General features: G+C 37.2%; 1 protein-coding gene across 1 annotated transcript in view; it reads right to left on the reverse strand.

The window, feature by feature from the left end:
- Positions 1 to 76: 76 nt before the first annotated feature.
- The window catches only part of cdk5rap2 (CDK5 regulatory subunit associated protein 2), a 38,054-nt gene continuing 19,507 nt past the window's right edge, over positions 77 to 18,623 (reverse strand). Inside the window, 27 exon segments of the mRNA XM_052537892.1 lie at positions 77 to 489; positions 710 to 755; positions 1,372 to 1,418; positions 1,510 to 1,648; positions 2,730 to 2,843; positions 2,981 to 3,165; positions 3,617 to 3,676; positions 4,070 to 4,264; positions 4,332 to 4,453; positions 5,426 to 5,552; positions 5,634 to 5,750; positions 5,865 to 5,990; positions 6,076 to 6,360; positions 9,146 to 9,336; positions 11,219 to 11,279; positions 11,776 to 11,996; positions 12,078 to 12,471; positions 13,024 to 13,128; positions 13,822 to 14,916; positions 14,919 to 15,003; positions 15,005 to 15,304; positions 15,816 to 16,254; positions 16,344 to 16,525; positions 16,639 to 16,704; positions 17,611 to 17,742; positions 17,824 to 17,933; positions 18,014 to 18,145. Coding sequence (XP_052393852.1) covers positions 371 to 489; positions 710 to 755; positions 1,372 to 1,418; positions 1,510 to 1,648; positions 2,730 to 2,843; positions 2,981 to 3,165; positions 3,617 to 3,676; positions 4,070 to 4,264; positions 4,332 to 4,453; positions 5,426 to 5,552; positions 5,634 to 5,750; positions 5,865 to 5,990; positions 6,076 to 6,360; positions 9,146 to 9,336; positions 11,219 to 11,279; positions 11,776 to 11,996; positions 12,078 to 12,471; positions 13,024 to 13,128; positions 13,822 to 14,916; positions 14,919 to 15,003; positions 15,005 to 15,304; positions 15,816 to 16,254; positions 16,344 to 16,525; positions 16,639 to 16,704; positions 17,611 to 17,742; positions 17,824 to 17,933; positions 18,014 to 18,145 — 5,195 coding nt within the window. The 3' untranslated portion in view covers positions 77 to 370.

Genomic DNA, 18,623 nt, shown 5'->3' on the forward strand with positions numbered 1-18,623 from the left:
AATTCAAATCAGTTTACCATGAAAGCAGAGACACAGTCTTGTGAAGGTGTGTACATTTACTTGAAACACAGTCGCCTATGTTAAACCATGAGCTCATTTAATGAACATGTAACACTCATTTACATCAACATTTTAAATCTTAAGCAGGATAATACAGCATCACAGGAGACCGGCAGTGAACAGGAGACTGTCTAAAACCAGTATAAAACTAAAGCTCAAAGTATTTACAGGAGAAAACCTCTTCAGATATTAAACAAACATTACCTTTTACAGTTAAATGCTTACTGTACATGTGCAAATACTTCTGGACGGTATTAGCGTACACTAATAAATTAAGAATGCAAATTAAAAGGGTGAGAAAACCAATATGTTAAGATCCAACAGTGTTAACAGCTGCAGTGGGAGGAGTTTTCACTGCAGGCTGAACGCTGCGGAGGACAGGCCACGCCCCTGACTGCTGATTGGTCACTGGCCATTCAGTGGGACGTCCTGCAGAAACACAATCAGGTAAAACTATCAGAGATGTGTTGGAAGCCAAACAATCAAGCAGATCCATGCAGAGCATCACAAGCTTGAACTAAAACCCCTTCAAACACCGCATACGGCCAACTGGGAAATAAACACGAGAAAGTGAACATGCAGTGATCATCATGCAAAGAAACCCATCCGTATCTGACAGCACACAAACACAAGCTGTCATTAAACTGACCTTCCACCTGAAGACCCTTCAGCCCAAAAACATTCAGATAGTTAGACTGAAAGAAGGGTGAAATAAACCACAACGAGCGGAGCATTAATATCATGAAGAGGAAGAGAGAAAACTGTTAAAAATGATCCGGATAAATGTCCTTTACAAAGACACATAAAGGGCAACAGAACAAAAATGTATATATTTAATTATGCTGTAGGGAACGTAAAAATGTCTGAAAATAAATGTCATAGTAAGCCCACAATATTGTCTTATTTTGTTCATATGACAATAAATGCATTCTTCCACCAAAAAAAAGAAGAAAAAAAATACCATTTAACTCTCCATGAACACTTTGGGTCCAAAAATATTTTTCCAAACATTTCATTCTTTAATGTAATTCAGTTGCATCACAAATTATTACATGTAATTTATTTAATATATTTTATAGTTTACTACAGGTGCTGGTCATATAATTAGAGAATCATCAAAATTTGTATTTATTTCACTATCATTCTAATGAAATCTAATGAAATCATTCTAATGTGCTGATTTCTAATCAGTATGTTGAAAGCAGTTGTGCTGCTTCATATTTTTGTGGAAACAGTGCTACATTTTTCCCAGGATGAATAGAAAGTTTGGTTTGGTTGAATGAATGGAAACTAACACAAAGGCAAACGCACCTCCAGGTTTCCTCTGGCTCTCTTCAGCACGCCGTGAGTCAGAGACACTGCAGAAACACATGGCACACACATCAGTGTTTGATGACTCTAGATGAGCGTGTGTGTGTGTGTGTGTGTGTGTGTGCGCTGCTCTCTTACGCTGGTTGATGATGATGCGCTCCATGCCTTCTTTGAGATGGTTGGTGGATCGGAGGCGTTTGACCGCTCCGCTCAGCATCCGGTCCTGCTGAGACAGACGAGTCTTCAGACGACTGATCTCACTCTTCAGCAGCTCCTCCTGACGACACACACACACACACACACACACAGGACTGGTTTAATAAACCACAGAACTGCTGGCTTTACTAAGTTTCACAATTCATGATCACTGAATTATGAATTCTCGTGAGGACTGTTGGCATCAGGGTTTATTTCTTGGTTAAAGACAATTTCATTCCATTACATTTTTATTTATTAGTCGCAACGCTTCACAATGAATTTATTTCATTACTGATTTATTAGTCTATATTACTTATATACTATATTAATTGGAAGGTGTATTTTATTACATACACTTAATTCGGTTTGAATTAAATTTAATCAATTTCACAATTTAATTTTTTTTTTTTTATGTAATGAAAGAACACTCCATAATGTATTTAATTTTAATTTTTATCATATATTTAATTTAGTCTCCTATACTGAATTAGATGTATTTTATTTAACATTAAATAAATTTCAACTCCATTTTAATTAAATGCAATTAATTTCACACTATTTCTATTTAATAAAAGGAACACTCCATAATGTATTAAATTATTTTTTCGTATTTAGTCTACTCTATTAAATTAGGTGTATTCTATTTCACATAAATAAATCCATACATTTTATCTAAATAATTTTAATTAAATTGAATTTTCTATTCTATTTTTATTTTATTTAAACAAAATAAGTACTTAATTTGTCTATTACATTATAAAGTGTATTTTGCTTCACATAAAATAAAAATATATATCTTTAATTAATTAATTAATTAATTAAAAATACAGTCAAATGTGACCTTGAATAAGTCATATATTTAGTTTGATCTGTTATATAACATTACAAGGTGTATTTTATTTCACAAATAATAAAAAAAGTTAATGTCTCAACTTGTTTCTGGTCACAATTTATTGTATTTTTAATGATAGAAACACAGTGTATTTTAAATTATTTTGCATATATAATTTAGTTTACTATATTATATTACAAGATGCATTTTAATTCACATAAGTAAATAATCAAATGGTTATGTCAATAAAACTTTATTGTTCAACATCAACAACCGTGCGTCCTCATTTAGTGGAGGGTGTGTGTGTGTGTGTGTGTGTGTGTGTTACCTGTTGAGTGTGTGTGGCGTCTCCTGAGGGTACGGAGACTCTCCAGAGCAGTTTGAGAAGTCGAGCGGCTTCCTCGAGAGCCTGATGCATGGTGCTCACACTGACAGAGACAGTCTGAAACACACCACAGGAAACACATTCAGTGCTGAAACATGACCCTGACACACACCAGACTGACTGAGTGAGTGTGTGTGTGTGTATGTGTGTGTGTGTGTGTGTGTGTGTGTGTATGTGTGTGTGTGTGTTCTCACCCGGCCGCAGCCATGCATCTGTGTGTCCAGATCTGCAGTGACTCTCTTGGCTTCACTGATCTGTTTGCGCAGGGCGTTATAGTCCTCGATCAGACCCAGAACGTGTCGCCCGCGTCTGTCCGCCCACAGCCGGTGACCCGGGACCAGCCGGGACGGGACGTGAGAGTCCACTGAACTACCGCTGTCTGAACACAAACACACGTGGAAAATTACCGTTTCAATTTCAAGGTTTAGGAGCAGACTTCACAAAAATATATTTGATTCGCATACAAAAAAATTGCATGTCAGTCATATTTTTGGACCATGATGATTTTGTTATATTATTTAAGCACCAATTGCAATCTCATTACTGCATCATCTTTAATTTTGTGATTATTTAATTAAATTCTCTACTGTAATATAATTTTTATTTTATTAAAGTAAAGAGCGCATATATAATAATACATAATAACAATGATTGACAATGACAGTGATAAATAGTATAAAATAATAACGTATCTTAATAACAAACCCACATAATGCCAAAAAATATTTTATAATCTCTTTTTAGATTCAACACTGGAATGTAAATCTGTTCATAAACTTACCAATATCTTTATAAACATACAAACAGCAGAAAAATTAATAGATGCATACCATAAGCAGCACTGGAAGAGTCTGTATGCAAGTGAAGAACATCTGATTTACCAGCTTCATCTGAGAAAGAGAGAGAGAGAGAGAGAGAAAAGGTAGAAAGAACAAACAAAAGAATAAACGAAGCAAAAGAAAGAATGAGCAGAAAGTTAAGCGAAAGAAAGAAAATAATGAACAAAGGGGTGAAAGAATGAGAGAATGAAACAAGTAAACAAAAGAACAAAAATTAAAGGAAGAATTAAAGAGCAAAGAATGAAAAAAGAAAAAAATTCTGTCTTTTGCTTTAACAACTGTTTTCTAGAATTCGCCTCTTCCTATTACTAGCATTTACTGTGTTATTGTCATTCGTTACAGTGGTTTAAACTTTGTAAAATCACTGAAATCTCATCAGATTCATTGCTTTTCAAATAACTAACACATGTGAAATGAAGACACTTGTTTGTGGTGTGTGTGTACCTGTTGTGGGCAGCAGGTAGTGGACGTTGATGGCTGATCTGGGGTCAGTGTGGGTCAGCAGCTGTTGTTCTAGTCTCTGTCTCAGTGTGCTGTTGATCTGGACGCTTCTCTCCAGCTGAACACGCAGCTGTCTGATCTCAGCCAACAGCTCGCTCAGATCCACCGCTGAACCGCTCTCAGAGCCACGGCCCTCACCTGAACACACACACACAGATATCAGCGGCGTCTCAGACCACGCGCGTGTGTGTGTGTGTGTGCGCACCTGTGTGAGTGTGTGTGGAGGTCTTCATCTGCTCATGCACCTGCAGCTCCACACGCACAGACTGCAAGAGCTGCTGGGTGTCACACAACTGCTGCCTCTGATGACTGTTCTCACACTGCAATCTGAAACACACACACACACACATCAGTGCATGCACAAAATAACTTTTTATGTTGTCCTCAATGTCTGCATATACAGTGCAACAGTATGTTCGATGTCAGATCGGCAAATGTTGCTCGTATTAAATGGTTCTTTTCTGAGTGCAAACAATTACTGCATGAAAAACTGAATCACTTACTGAATCACTCAAAATGACTTTTTGCAATTCTTTTGAATTACTGCATCAAGCGATTCAATGAATCGGTCAGAATGCTTCCAGCATTAACCACTGAATCACTCAGAACAATAACTGCATTAACTACTGAATCACTAAAAATCTTTTTAGCTTTTAGCAGTTGAAAAATGCTGAAAGCTAAAATGTTTGTAAGATTAACTGGTTGCTCTTAGTTAAAGATACTCCGTTGTAGATTTAAATGAAGATGTAGGAAACACTGATGTGCAACAACTGAAAAATTCAGGGACACAATAATGAGTGTGTGTGTGTAACATGAAACTCATTAGCCAATTACAAATGTATCTCCTGGATTACAAATAAAAGCGATGATTAAAACATTACACAGGCCGTCTGAGAATGACATATCCCTTATGAAACAAAAATATATTGCAGTATATTGGAAAATATCATGTAATATATTAGGCATATATTCTTATATATATATATATATATATATATATATATATATATATATTTTTTTTTTTTTTTTTTTTTTTCAATATATTGCAATATATTGAAAGTGGCAATCATTTGTATATTTTGCAATATATTATATAATATATGTATCATCAATATATTATTAAATGTATTCAAATATATAAAATATTAGAAAATAAAAAGGGAAAATAATATATCACAATATATTTTAAGAAATATATTGGTAAATATATGTTCCTTTCGTAAGGGATGATCCCAGACCACTGTGAGCATCTGCTGCTGATCTCTTTTATAAAGAAACACCATTTCCTGTATGTATTACCTATACAGTTTGTCCTGTAGTTGTGTTTTCTCCTGTTTCAGTGTTTCACTCTCTTTTCTGCTCCGCTCTAGTTTAGCAGTTCGTCTGGCCAGAGTCTCCCTCAGGTGGTCGTTCTCCTTCTGTTTATCTGTTTAAAACACACACATCTGTGGCAACAGCTGACAGATCACATGCAGAAGCAGTTGAAACAGTTTCCAGACTATGTTACCTCGTGCTCCCTGGTTGAGCTGCTCTTTGAGTGTGTGGTTTTGGGCGAGGAGGAAGTGGAGTTCACTGCTGATGTGAGCGTGATCCTCAGAACCAGCGATGAAGATGTTAGTGGCTGCTGATCACACACACACACACACACACACACACATTTTGAATGATTAGAAGGTTTAAGGAGTGTCATTAGCAACTTCAGATATGAAATGAATGTGTATGAGTTTCGTGTGTTCACCTGAGTCTTTTTCGGCTTCCTGTAACTTTCTTTCTAGCTGTTCTCGGAGTCTCTCATTGGTTGTGATCGTCTCTTCAAGACGCTGACGCAACGCTCGGATCTCCTGAAGGTGTTCTGCTAACAGATCTAAGAGAGAGTGGGAAAATAAATATGCATGAAGATAATTCTGCATCTGGTTACATTCTAGAACGTTAAAGCTCTCGGGTTCTACCTGAGCTGATGGTTTTGCTCGCTGACGTGTTCTGGTGCTCCGACTGTTTGTCTTCTGTCTTTTTCTGTGGGCTGTGCTTCAGGATAGATCGAGTGAGGTCCAGTTCACTACGAAGTGTAGCGTTCAGTTCCTCACTGCTTCTCAGCTGCTCCTGCAGATGGCCATTCTCCCGCTGTAGCATTACAACACTCCCCTCTTCACCCTTGGCCACGCCCCCTTCAACAGCCACGCCCCCAGATCCCAGCCCTGCATCTGAAAACGCATCGACATTGGTTAACTTCAGCCCTGCAAAAACATGACAAGAACGACATGTTTACAAGAATAATTTGTGAATATTGGAGTACAAAAACATGCTAATAGCATTTTAGCAATTTTGTGTTCTGTATGTCTCCATTGCCATCATTCAATTGTATTATATTATGTATGAGGAATATTAGATACGCCAGCATTCAACAGTTTAGGGTCTCTTCTGCTCACCAAGATCGCATTTATTAAAACACAGTTAAAAAAGTAAAATTGTGAAATATATTTACAATTTAAAACAACAGTTTTCTACTTGAATACATTTTAAAATGTAATTGATTGCTGTGATTAATCCGGATTTTCTGCATCATTACTTCACATGAACCTTCAGAAATGTACACCACAAATACATTTTTATTAAAGATAATAAAAACAATACTTGTCTTTATAATAGCAGGCACTGACGAACCAAGCACAATAAGGGGACACTTATTAATAAAATAAACTGTTAATTTGACTTTGTTGAGCTTCATGTCTTACAACACTGTTTCAAATGTTGTTACCAATGTTGCTATCATTAACTAAAACCAAAACGGTCCACATTTGTTGAATGTGTCTGGCTTCTGGTCTCATCAGCAGTTTGTTTTGCTGCTCGATATTGTCTTATATTATTTTTAATGTATTATCTTAATTATGAACACACTGGTTTGTAGCGCAAACAGTTTTAACGTTTAATGCACGTCGTTATTCTTCTCGTTATTTCTGAAAAAAAGTGGATAAAAATAGTTTTTGGTAATAAAAGTTGAAATAAAATAAAATATAAATATTAGATGAAAAACTTAAAATGAGAAATGTTGCCTCAACAGCTAATTGAAATAAGTTGAAGTACAATGTATTAAAATTACTAACACTAATATTTAACATTTTAAACGGAATAATAGAATTTAAATTGTAAAAAGAATAATTAAATTCTAAATTGAAATATTTAAAATGATAAAAGCACATAAAAAAATAGTAAACTTGAAAACCCTTTGAAAACACAAAAATAAAAGCTTATTAAAAAAATACTATAATAGTACATACAAAAGACTAAAATAAGACTGATACTAATACTTAAGCCTAACCTATAATTCAAGACAGCAAGGCATCAGCAGCATTTAACGCAGAACTGGACAGTTAAGAAAACATTACAGCTTGATTTTACCTTCCTCTTTGGTGGCTTTAAGCACTTTTCTCCATCTGCTACGAGAGACGCTGTTATTGACCATAATTTGTTCACTCATGTCCAGAGCCGAGCTACTCTTAACCTAGACCTGGTCTCACTATAACACCAGATCTCACTATAGTTTCAATCCAGTAGAAAGTTTAGAAGAGCAGTAACACTCTCACGAACATTTATCCAGTCTGAACGACAATTCAGCAACATGAGACAACCCTCGCTTCTACTAACATTGGTGCTAAACGACTTGTAAATACGGTGTAGTCCATCACGCGTTCACTAAATACATCTTCAGTCTTGTGATCTATTGTGTCCCAGCTGCTGGGAAACCTGAACCAGGTCGTTCTGAAGAGACGTCAGGAGTAATACACTTCTTCTGTTCGCTAGTGTTGTGCTATGAGAGGTACTCCAGCATCTTGTGCCAGTGCTTTTACTGAAAAGCTAAATCAATCCGTTTGCATGAAACTAAACACTCAAATCAGCAACACACTGGCTCAGGGCTCTTAAAGGATAACAGTGCACACTGAATAATGCATCTGGAAGGACCAGTAACAGGACACCAGCCTCAGCTCCTGCTGTTTCACTACACAATTCTAATACTCAAGCATTCAGATGAACAAAAAGAGATAAAGGCATATTTAATATCGAGACAGCACACATGGGTTGGGCTCGATGTTCACTAAAAACCTCAAAAGATACTTTGAGGTATCTTTATAATAAATAAGTTTTGCGGAAGTATTAAAATTATACATCACACCTACAAAAAGAATTTAAAAATCAAAAACACAAATTTAAATTAAACTTGCCAAGGCAATGGACTAAAATAAGTTTAAATAATAAAATCACTAATAAAATAAAAATAAATTAAACCTAAATTGAAATTTAAAAAATGAAAAAGCACATAAAATTACAAAAAAAAGACAATAAATTACAAAAAATGTATTACTTAAACAAATAAATACCATGAGAGTTTATTAAAATAACACTGGTACTACATTTATTTTAAAAACAAAGATTAAGTGGAATAAAAATTACAAAAAATACAAACGCATAAAATGAAAACTGAAAATACAAAAAAAAACTAATTGAAAATCTTAACAAATATGATTTATAAATCATATTAAAATAAAACTGGTACTAAAATTACTAAAACAAAAATAATTCTAAAAAATTACAAAAATGAAAATAAAAAATAAAATTGAGGACTGTTTATTACTTTAGTACCGTAATTGAAAATACTAATACTGGACAATTCAGTTTCCACAGAATAATATTACACGAGCACTGAGACTGAGAAACTGAACAATACTTCAGTGTTACAAAGTACCAAAACTCATTTGACCTACATATCTCTCCAGGTCAAGAGGTCACGGTGAGAAATCAACAAGAGCCCCATGTGAAGGTTTACTGGATAAATAATTCAGCTTGATTTAAAAGGTGCTCTGCCGTTCATCTATTACCCCGAGTCCGTTTTAGGCTGCTAAAACAGTGAAGGACTTTATTGGAAAGATGTTCCCAAACGTTCAGTAATAATTTAGATTTAGTTTTAGATGAGATGCAATCTGATGCATTTAGAAACAAACTTGCACCTGATCAGGAGAGTGTTACCTGTGTGAGGTCTGTTGGGGGTCTGTCTGCGGCCAGCAGGGGGGCTGTCATGGAAAGAGGCTGTGCCTTCACTGGACAGTCTGTCGCTCATCTCGGAGTCTGAGCACTGGTGCATTCTGGGAACTTGCATTCGCAGTTGATGTTGCAGAGACTGAATGAGGCGGTCTTTTTCCTGTAGCCCTGCAGAGAGTCTGTCGCACACACACAAACACACACACAAATAATTACACAGAGAATAAAACTGTCAGTAAACAATCCGAGGGACACGATAAAACAAAACACAACAACAACACACAACGTAATAAGAAAATGAGTCTGTAAAAGAGTAAGGCCGAATCCCAATCCTATACTTCTACAACTAGATACTTCTAGCGTCTAGTTAAATTAATTAACTTAAAATGTATTTAAAGTTTAGCTTAATCTAAAATCTTTAGATTCTAAAACGGTTCAAAAAGAAAATAAATGAACACTATCATTCAAAGTTTTAACAGTAATTAATTTTTTTATTTTTTTATTTGAAAGATCTCTCATCTGTTCACTAAGGCTACAAAAATCTAATATATAAATATAATAATAAAGTAAAAACAGTAATATTGTGAAATATTATTGCAATTTAAAATAAATGTTTTCTATGTTAATATATTATATTTAATATATTTAATATTATATTTGTAAATGCTCTATTTTCAGCTGGGATGCACCGACCTCAATTTTTCATGGCCGATACCGATAGGAGCAAACAAGAAAGAAGGAAAGTGTGCATAAACAAGATGCTTATTTGGTATTTAATAGGCCAAACTGGCTTTTGGCTGTTGAAAACAATAACCGTAACCATCTGAAATTATCAGCAGTAACTGCACAGTAAGTAGCCTACATTCAATACAAACATAGATGATACAGACATCAGCATTTAGCTTTTGTTTTTGAATTGGGTTGAAACTACAGAGAACTGGCCTTAAATTTAAAGATTAACTGTAAGCATGTGAAATTAAAGGCAATAACTGCATAGTTCTACAGTCCAATACAACACGCATTCAATAACATGAATCAACATTCAGTATTTTAGTTTTTAAATTTGGTTTTTAATTTAAACCAAGGTCTTTACTAGTGAGACTAAATAAAAGTATGCTATATAAATACATTCCAAAATGTTTAAATCAAATAATGTTGGTGGGAATAAAACAAAGATGCAAAAACCGTCCGGTTCTGATTTATGGCCGGTCAACCGGTGCATCCCTAATTTTCAGCATCATTACTCCAGTCTTCAGTGTCACATGATCTTCAGAAATCATTCTAATATGCTGATTTGCTGCTCAAGAAACATTTCAGTGTTGAAAATAGCAGTTTTCCTACTTTATATTTTTTGGAAACATTTTATTATTACTTATTCTTTAATGACTACAACAAAGTTGAAAAGAACAGCATTTATTTGAAATACAAATCTTTTGTAAAAGTATAAATGTCTATACTGTCACTTTTGAATTGAATGCATCCTTGCTGAAGCGGAAAAAAAATAAGGGTAGCAAAATTTGGGACACATTAATAATTATAATCTTTCATACTATATAATATGGATAGTATATGAATTGGGATGGAGCCTGAACCTGGCTGTAAAGACCATCACCCAAAGATAAAAAAAATAACAACACAAAAACCATAAACGACTAAAAGGATTTCCATTGTAGAGATGAGAAACACTGCACTGCACACATGCCCTTGCAGGCAGCACTCACAGGACAATGTAATGCTGTGTACTAATGGCAAGATTCTGGTTCTGTCTGCACAAATAAAGCATCTGTAGCTGCTGCTGTTCTCTGTCGCCCTCTATCTGAGAGCGCAGGTACTGCAGCTCCTCCCACACACACTCACAATCACTGTCAGGAGGAAGCCAAAGACTATGGCATTAAACACCAGCTGGATTACAGGACAATAGTAGCAACAGACTCGAGAGTAAACTACAGCTTTAACCGTGCAAACTCTTCTATTACATTACAATTCTTCGCTGAGAATTTATTAACTGTGATATCACAGCACATCGTTTTTAGCAGATATAAAGCTGAAAGCTGTCCTTACCTGAGCTTCATCTCTGTCTCTGCTTCCTCCTCATTATCCATACCAGACCCTCCTGTAGAAACTAAATGGTAACAGAAAACACATATTATACTTCAACATTTTCATTTATGGCTATGTTTACAATAGAATACTACTGCTATGCTGCCTACAATTATTTTAAATAGTATGTGAAAGCATTATTATTTTAGTATCAAGATGCTATTTCAGTTTGTTTATATATATATACTTCAGTTTTAGTATTTTATTTTAGTACATATTTCATCTTTTAGTATATTTTGCTTTGGGAACTAGCTGAAAAAAAAACAATATATTTATTTATTTATTTATACATACACACATACACACACACACACACACACACACACACACGTCTATATTTGAAGTGGATCAAAACCTTTCATCAAAGTTGTCCTAAAACCAAAATGCATTCTTGTCTTACGACTACTTTGATGAACTTTTTTGATCCACTTTGTTGTCCTTATGCATCTGTCATTGTTGTGTCAAAGTTTCCCATCTCTTCTGTTCTCTGATTTCTCTGTGTATTTGTGTATATTTACCCTGCTCCAGTCTCTCCAGCAGGCTCAGGCTGTGATCCAGCTGCTCTCTGAGCTGGGTTCCCTGAGCGGAGTGCATGTTATTGGGCTGAAGTAACTCCTCTAGAGCTCTTCTGAGCTCCAGAAACTGTTTACGCTGTTCCACACCCAAACCACGAGTGACACGGATCTGTTCCCGCAGCTCACACAACTCCCGGGCCTGAGACTGGACCAGAGACTCGATTCTGCCGAGAGAGAGAAGATGACATTTAATAAATAAGCCACAGGATGAAGCAGAAATACTGATGGTGATCATGGAAAGCCACCTGGACGGAGAGCCTGCTTGGCTGCTTCTGTTCAGGGTTCCCTCTCTTTCTAGCTCAACGCTCAACTGGGTGATCTGAGACTTCATCTTTGTTTCCTCCTCTTCTTCACCTGGTGTAGGGTCAGAGGTCACACTCAGGAGCTCAGACGACAAAGACTTCTTACTCAGCTGTCTCTGGAGTTTCTGGATGACTTTGTGCTGTCCTTCGATCTGTGACCTGAGCTGCTGGATGTGCAGGTTGGGGTCGGCGTGAGGGTCAGAGAGTCGAGGGGAGCTCAGGCCAGGAGAGCTGGGGTACGAGGGGCTGGATGCGGTAGTGTCAGGCGAAAATCGGCCCTGCATGCTCGCTAGGACAGGAGATGGAGTGGGAACCAACCGCAAGATACCATCCACATCTGATAGGACACACACAAAGAAAACACACACACACACAAAGACATAAACAGGTGGATATAAGTTAGTTATTGCAAAGGTGGAAGGAAGTTACAGTCCTCAAAGAGGTCACATTAGTTACATTATTAAATCAAGAACGGATTGGTCATGCAGAGGAAGTGATGCAAACCATGTTAAAACAGACTGAGCATACACAAACATGTGTTAACAAACCACATAACCAAGGTTAAAAGATAAGTGCACCCAAATAAGTTTACGCACCCTTGTGATTTTTACCAACAGGAAAAAACAGCACCAACCTCTGCTAAACTTTTGTGTTATGTGGAGTAAAATGTTCTGGAACAACATGATTTAATGGAAGTATTTTCAATTCTGGGTGAACTATCCTTTTAAATTACCCAAAATGTAACAGCACAGTTTATTATGAGCATGCAGTCAGTAACAGTTTGCAAAGTATGGATCATTCATGGAGATAGGAGGGTCTGAATATCGCCTTTCCATGCAGGAACCTTGACATGCAGTCTAATTAAAAATAAGAGTTTTCCCCTGTCTACCTGTGCTACTGCCCTCCACCTCAGTCTCACTCCTTCCACTCGTTTCATACCCAAGGTCCTGCGCCTCCACCTGCACCCCTTTATCATCCCGTTCACCAGGGGGCGCTAGAGCACACAGGTAGAGTTGAGAACAGCAGGCCCCGCCCAAAACAAGCAACATGTTGTAGTAGTACCACAATACAGAACGGCACTGAATGCAGGTTGGTATCGACCTGATGAGCCATTTTTAAATAATATGCATTAACCCTTTAAAGCCTACTGTATCATATTTTATAAACATCTTTCTAAGGTCTCTAAATTATTAACATGTCCTGAATTGTTGAAAAATGCTATTATAAAAATAGTTTATAAGTAAGTAAAAGGCCTTTTAGTAGAAGTGTAAAAATATCCATTATTCTCAAGTAAACATAAGAATTACTTTTATATAGTGTTATTAATATTCCAAGATGAACACTAACTGGACTGAAGCAGCTTTACTAAATTATCCATTTTTTTTTTTTTTTTTTTTTTTTTTTTTTTTTTTTTTTTTAGAAGAGTCATGCTCAAATGTTGGTAGCAAATATGATCCCTCAGGATTTTGTGAAACGTTTATTTGCCCATCTCTCAATCATCATTGTATCGCATTGCATTATATGTTCTGAAACTACAGAGCTTTGATTATGAAACTAAGCATTTAATCATCTTACTAAGATGATATAGAGTGACAACTGGTATTTTTATCATTTTATGTTCATGCAGCCTGTCTAGTTAGAGCATTGTTTAGCTTAACTGAGTGTACTGCATATGTGTTCTTCTCACCTTTACGTTGATCAGACTGTTTCTCCTTCTTCGAGCCATACACAGCGATGATCGACTGAGCGATCGCCATTTTCTCTTTCATTTTCCGACATGCCCTCTGCTTCTCTTTCAGGGCCTTCTGCAAACTGTCGATCTGGACGTTCCTCTCCAGACTTTCATTTCCAGGCGCATCTCCACCTCCTCCACTTTGGCCACGCCCCCTAACAGCTTTCTCAAGTTCGCTCATTTTCTGAGCACACTCGGTATGAATCCTAAGAAGCATCAAGAGGTTCTTATGAAGATTCTGGTTTGAGGAAACAGGCTCCCGAACATTCTGTTGCAATTCTGTTTTAGTACTCTCAGGGTTGTGAATGGGTGTGCTTGTCTTCTGTTGGTGTCTCTCAGTACAGGCTAGGTCCTCCAGAGACTCTCTCTCCAGCAGAGAGCGTTGCAGCCTCTCCAGCCATTGTTTTAACTCTGGACTGGACAAGATCTCCTCATGAGACTGGCTTGGTTTGGAGTAAATGTCTGTGAAAGACTTGACTGCGCCTTCAGCAGCTCTAATGCATTCAGATAGACACTCTGTCAGCTGCTGCAAAGACAGGACCTTTCCTTCTGGTCCAGGAGTGTAATTCCCCTCCAGACCTGTGGGTGCGTTGTTGCACTTGGCACTGACAGCTGCACTCAACTTCTTAACAGCGGCTTCTGAAGTCCAGAGCTTCTCCTGCAGTTCAGCATTCATCCTGCACTGCTGCAACAGTGACTCCTGCAGTGATTCTATCTGTCGCCGTAGGTCAGATTCAGGTCCTAGCGCTGGACCAACCTCTGTGCTGTGAGTGTCTTTTGACCTGTGGTCGCTTTGCTGAGAAATTCTGATCTGTTCAATCCATTGCTCAAGTATCTCGCAAAGTGCCTTAGTTGGTTCCGTTTGGCTGCTTGTAGTGTCGACATTTCGGAGCAATGCAATGGTGGATTCCGCACAGTTCAAGCAGTCCATGAGTTCAGCGTTGTTTCTGTCTTTCTCCTCAACAGCCTTCTGAAGATCTGCACAACGTTGCTGCAATATTACATCTCCTGTTTGACCGATTCCACACTCCGAGTCCAAGCTGCACGCGTAGCTTTTGCCTGTAGCTCGTCCCATTCCTGGACTTGTTGTCTTTGGTGGGAGATTAGATCCTCCTTCTCTTGGCATTCTTGATTCAGCTAACCCAAATTGTGCCATGAGCTCGGATTCCAGATTCTGGTTCATGTTAGTGTCTTGTTTTGTTCCGGCAGTTGGACTCAGTCTAGCATCTTTAAAATGGTCTAAATTGAGGTGTTTGTGGTCAGCTGATCTCAAAGGCATCTTGCTGTCCGTGCTATAATCAGACTCTTCCGACCCAGTCAGGTAGTCTTTGTTTCTGGGGTGAATGTGGCCTGAATTCAGCCCACTCAGATCTTCTGAACTCTGCCCAGAACTCCTGCTGGGACAAACAGGTACTGGTAGCCGAGATTTTACATATGCCTAAAACAAAAGACATTAGGATTATCTTACTGATAAGATACTTTGGAGAAATCAAATAAGGCTTTAATACAGGTTTGAATGCATTTTCACACTAGAGGCAAGAAGTGGGAAGAATGAGTGGTGTGTCATAATAGATAATTCAATTCACAAACTTGTGTTTATTCAATATAGATTCATTTGGCTATATATCTGGTACAGTATATGTCAATTTTTCTTAAAAACAAAAAAACGGGAATAGTTCTGAACTCATCAAAATGAAGATCAATTAAAATCGAGAAATCAATATTGTCAACCCAACAATGATAAAGAAAGTAAGGTTGCCCGCTCCTGTTCCTGGAAATCTCCCAACCTGAAAAGCTCAGTTCCAACCTTGCTCCCAAAACACCTGTCTGTAATTATCAAGTGCTTCTGAAGATCCTACTACCATAATTGCTTCTTGATGGGTTTGAACCCACAACAATTACGCATGACTTTCTACCTTTTTCCAGCAGCATATTTGACTAATACTCACTTGATGTTTGGTCATGTGCTGCTTTTGATTCTTGGTGGGTTTGGTGCTTTGTCCCTGATTTCGTCTCTCATATCTCTCCTCCATTTCTTTCTTTTCTTTTTGTTTGTTATCTTTCTCCAGTGTGTTGGTGTGTCTCTGCGAATCTTCATGATGTGTCTGCAGTTGTTCCATGTTGTCGTCCATGCCTTCCATCATCTTTGGGTCAATTTTAATTCTGGCTTCTGAAACCGAGTTCTGCTGCAGCTGCTCCTTTAGCAGTCGAATTATCTTTCGGTGGCTTCTGGCTTCTGAGCGGAGCACCTTCACGGTTTGGTGCAAGTCTCCATGGCTGTCACTTTCTCCAGAACTCTCTGCACTTTCTTTGGACTCAGTGGCGTTTTCCTTCTTTAAAAATCCACAGAGTACAGACGCTTCCAAGTGGAGTTTGGCCACTTGCTTCCTACAAATTGCAGCAGTTAAGAGTTTGTTGGTTTTTTAAAGCTTTGATTTGATAGCTACAATGCCAATGTCTAGTTATGCAAAACATACCGGAGTTGAGAGACTGACTCCGCTCCACAATCTGAGAGAAGTAATCGGAGTTCTTCTGCTTCCGATCCTTCCCTAAAGAATCTTGATGCTGGTTGCACTCCACCTTGCTCTCTTTGAGTCTGTGATGGTTGATTACTCTCACCAACATCTTCTGGAGAACGATCTCCCTCATCACATCTCTCCTTAGAGATCAACAACACATGGGACAACAGTAAATGCAAAAACAAGACTGCTGAGGTTCAAGATTACAGGATATTATTACAAAGCTGACATCTATTTCCATAAATTCTCTTACCTTTGTGTTTGGAGGCATTAGTGTCACATCATCTTCAGAAGTCGGTCTCTGCTGTATCGGTGTTTGCTAAAGTAATGGCATGTTTGGTGACACATGACTAAACACAAAATGCCACAATGGAACAGAATATAAAGAAAGTGCACAGTAATGGTAGGATGGGGGCAGCTGCAGGTGATCATGGTTAAGAAAATAAGCCAGAAAGACAGAGAGAGGAGATAACAGGGGTTAGCAGGGACAGAAGAGAGAGAGAGAGAGAGAGAGAGAGAGAGAGAGAGAGAGAGAGAGAGAAAGGAAGAACAAGAGGGTCCAAAAAAAACACAAATAACTGCAGACTAGGGGTGGGCGATATAGCAAAAATATCATATCAATAATTTTTTTTTCAGGAAAATAACGATTCATAAATTTATCACTATTTCATCACGATTCTTAGACATGTTGATTTACTATTTAGAAAGTTGTCGGAGCAGTATAGCCAAACTAATTTCCCTATTTTAAAACAAAGATTTACATATATATATATATATATATATATATATATATAAATAAATATGAATAATATAATGTGCACTGTAGCACGATACTATGATAGTTCTTTAAAAGCAGATCGTGGGTACATTTTAATTGTCCACAAACAAAAATAGTGATATCACACACCCCTACCGCCAATACATACATAAACACTCATTCGGCAGACAAACATGTTACAGAAACAAACTTTTAGAGAAGGTCCAACCTACTGCTGACTAATGTTAGTAAACTACAAGTCAATCATAAACAGAACAAAAGCAAAAAATTGGAAGGTCTGGTTAAAGGTAAAGAGGTTAAAAGAATATAATTAGTTGGGCCCCATTTCATATTGGCATTAAACCAAATGTCAGCTTTGCACAAATTTATTTAAAAAAAAACATCACATAAGAAGTAAACCAATAGTAAGACTTTTTTTTTTTTAGATTTCACTGTGACCTTTAATACCTTGTTTGGAGTTGAGAGGTTGAACAGGTCTGGTTCTTTCTGAAAGTCTATACAATCTTTACCCAAAATATCTTTCTCCATCAGAAGAAGCTTCTTTTTCAGTTCCGCATTGACTGCCTGAAGCTCTAAAACCTTAAAATTAGAGAAAAAAACGCAAATCTTTCAAATTCTGTTTGACAAAAAGTATATAGCAATTAGTGATTAGGCACTCACCTTTATTCTGAGCTGTTCAACAGTCAAGTGCTGGAGCTCTTCCTCTGGCCCATCGCCAACACATATACTCATATAGGACGTCTGGTCACCAATCAAACTCAGCGTGTCCACTAAAATCATCAGATTATTTAGATTCAATTCAAACAAACTGAAATAATTCTAATGATTCATATATGATATGTTTATGTACCAGATTCGTTGGCCTGTCCAACCCCTCCTCCCCGGTTCTGGATCTGTCCCAGTCTGGTTTGCAGAGAGGCGTTCCAGCGTTGAGCTTCCTCCAGTGCAACACGCATGCTCTCTAACTCTGAAGGGTTTGAACCTGCACACACATACATATACATACAAACATGAAGTTAGTGACAGTGCAAACATGTTCAGTATATATATGTATGTATGCATGTACAACATATGGCGTATAGAACCAAAATTCTATTTGAATTTAACCCATAATTAAAAAGTGGGAATACAAGATTTAAATCATTACATAAATAAGTTTCTCTAAAATAAGTTTATCTTGATCTGCTCCAGTGTAACAAAGTATTTAATTGTTTTCAGTAACTGAAATAAGGCTGAAATAAAATAAAATATATATGCACAAGCACACACAAGCACACACACACACAGATACATACAGTATTGTTCAAAATAATAGCAGTACAATGTGACTAACCAGAATAATCAAGGTTTTTAGTATATTTTTTATTGCTACATGGCAAACAAGTTACCAGTAGGTTCAGTAGATTGTCAGAAAACAAACAAGACCCAGCATTCATGATATGCACGCTCTTAAGGCTGTG

This window comes from Carassius gibelio, chromosome A21 (genome assembly GCF_023724105.1).
Source record: "Carassius gibelio isolate Cgi1373 ecotype wild population from Czech Republic chromosome A21, carGib1.2-hapl.c, whole genome shotgun sequence".
In the NCBI taxonomy this organism is placed as follows: Eukaryota; Metazoa; Chordata; class Actinopteri; order Cypriniformes; family Cyprinidae; genus Carassius; species Carassius gibelio.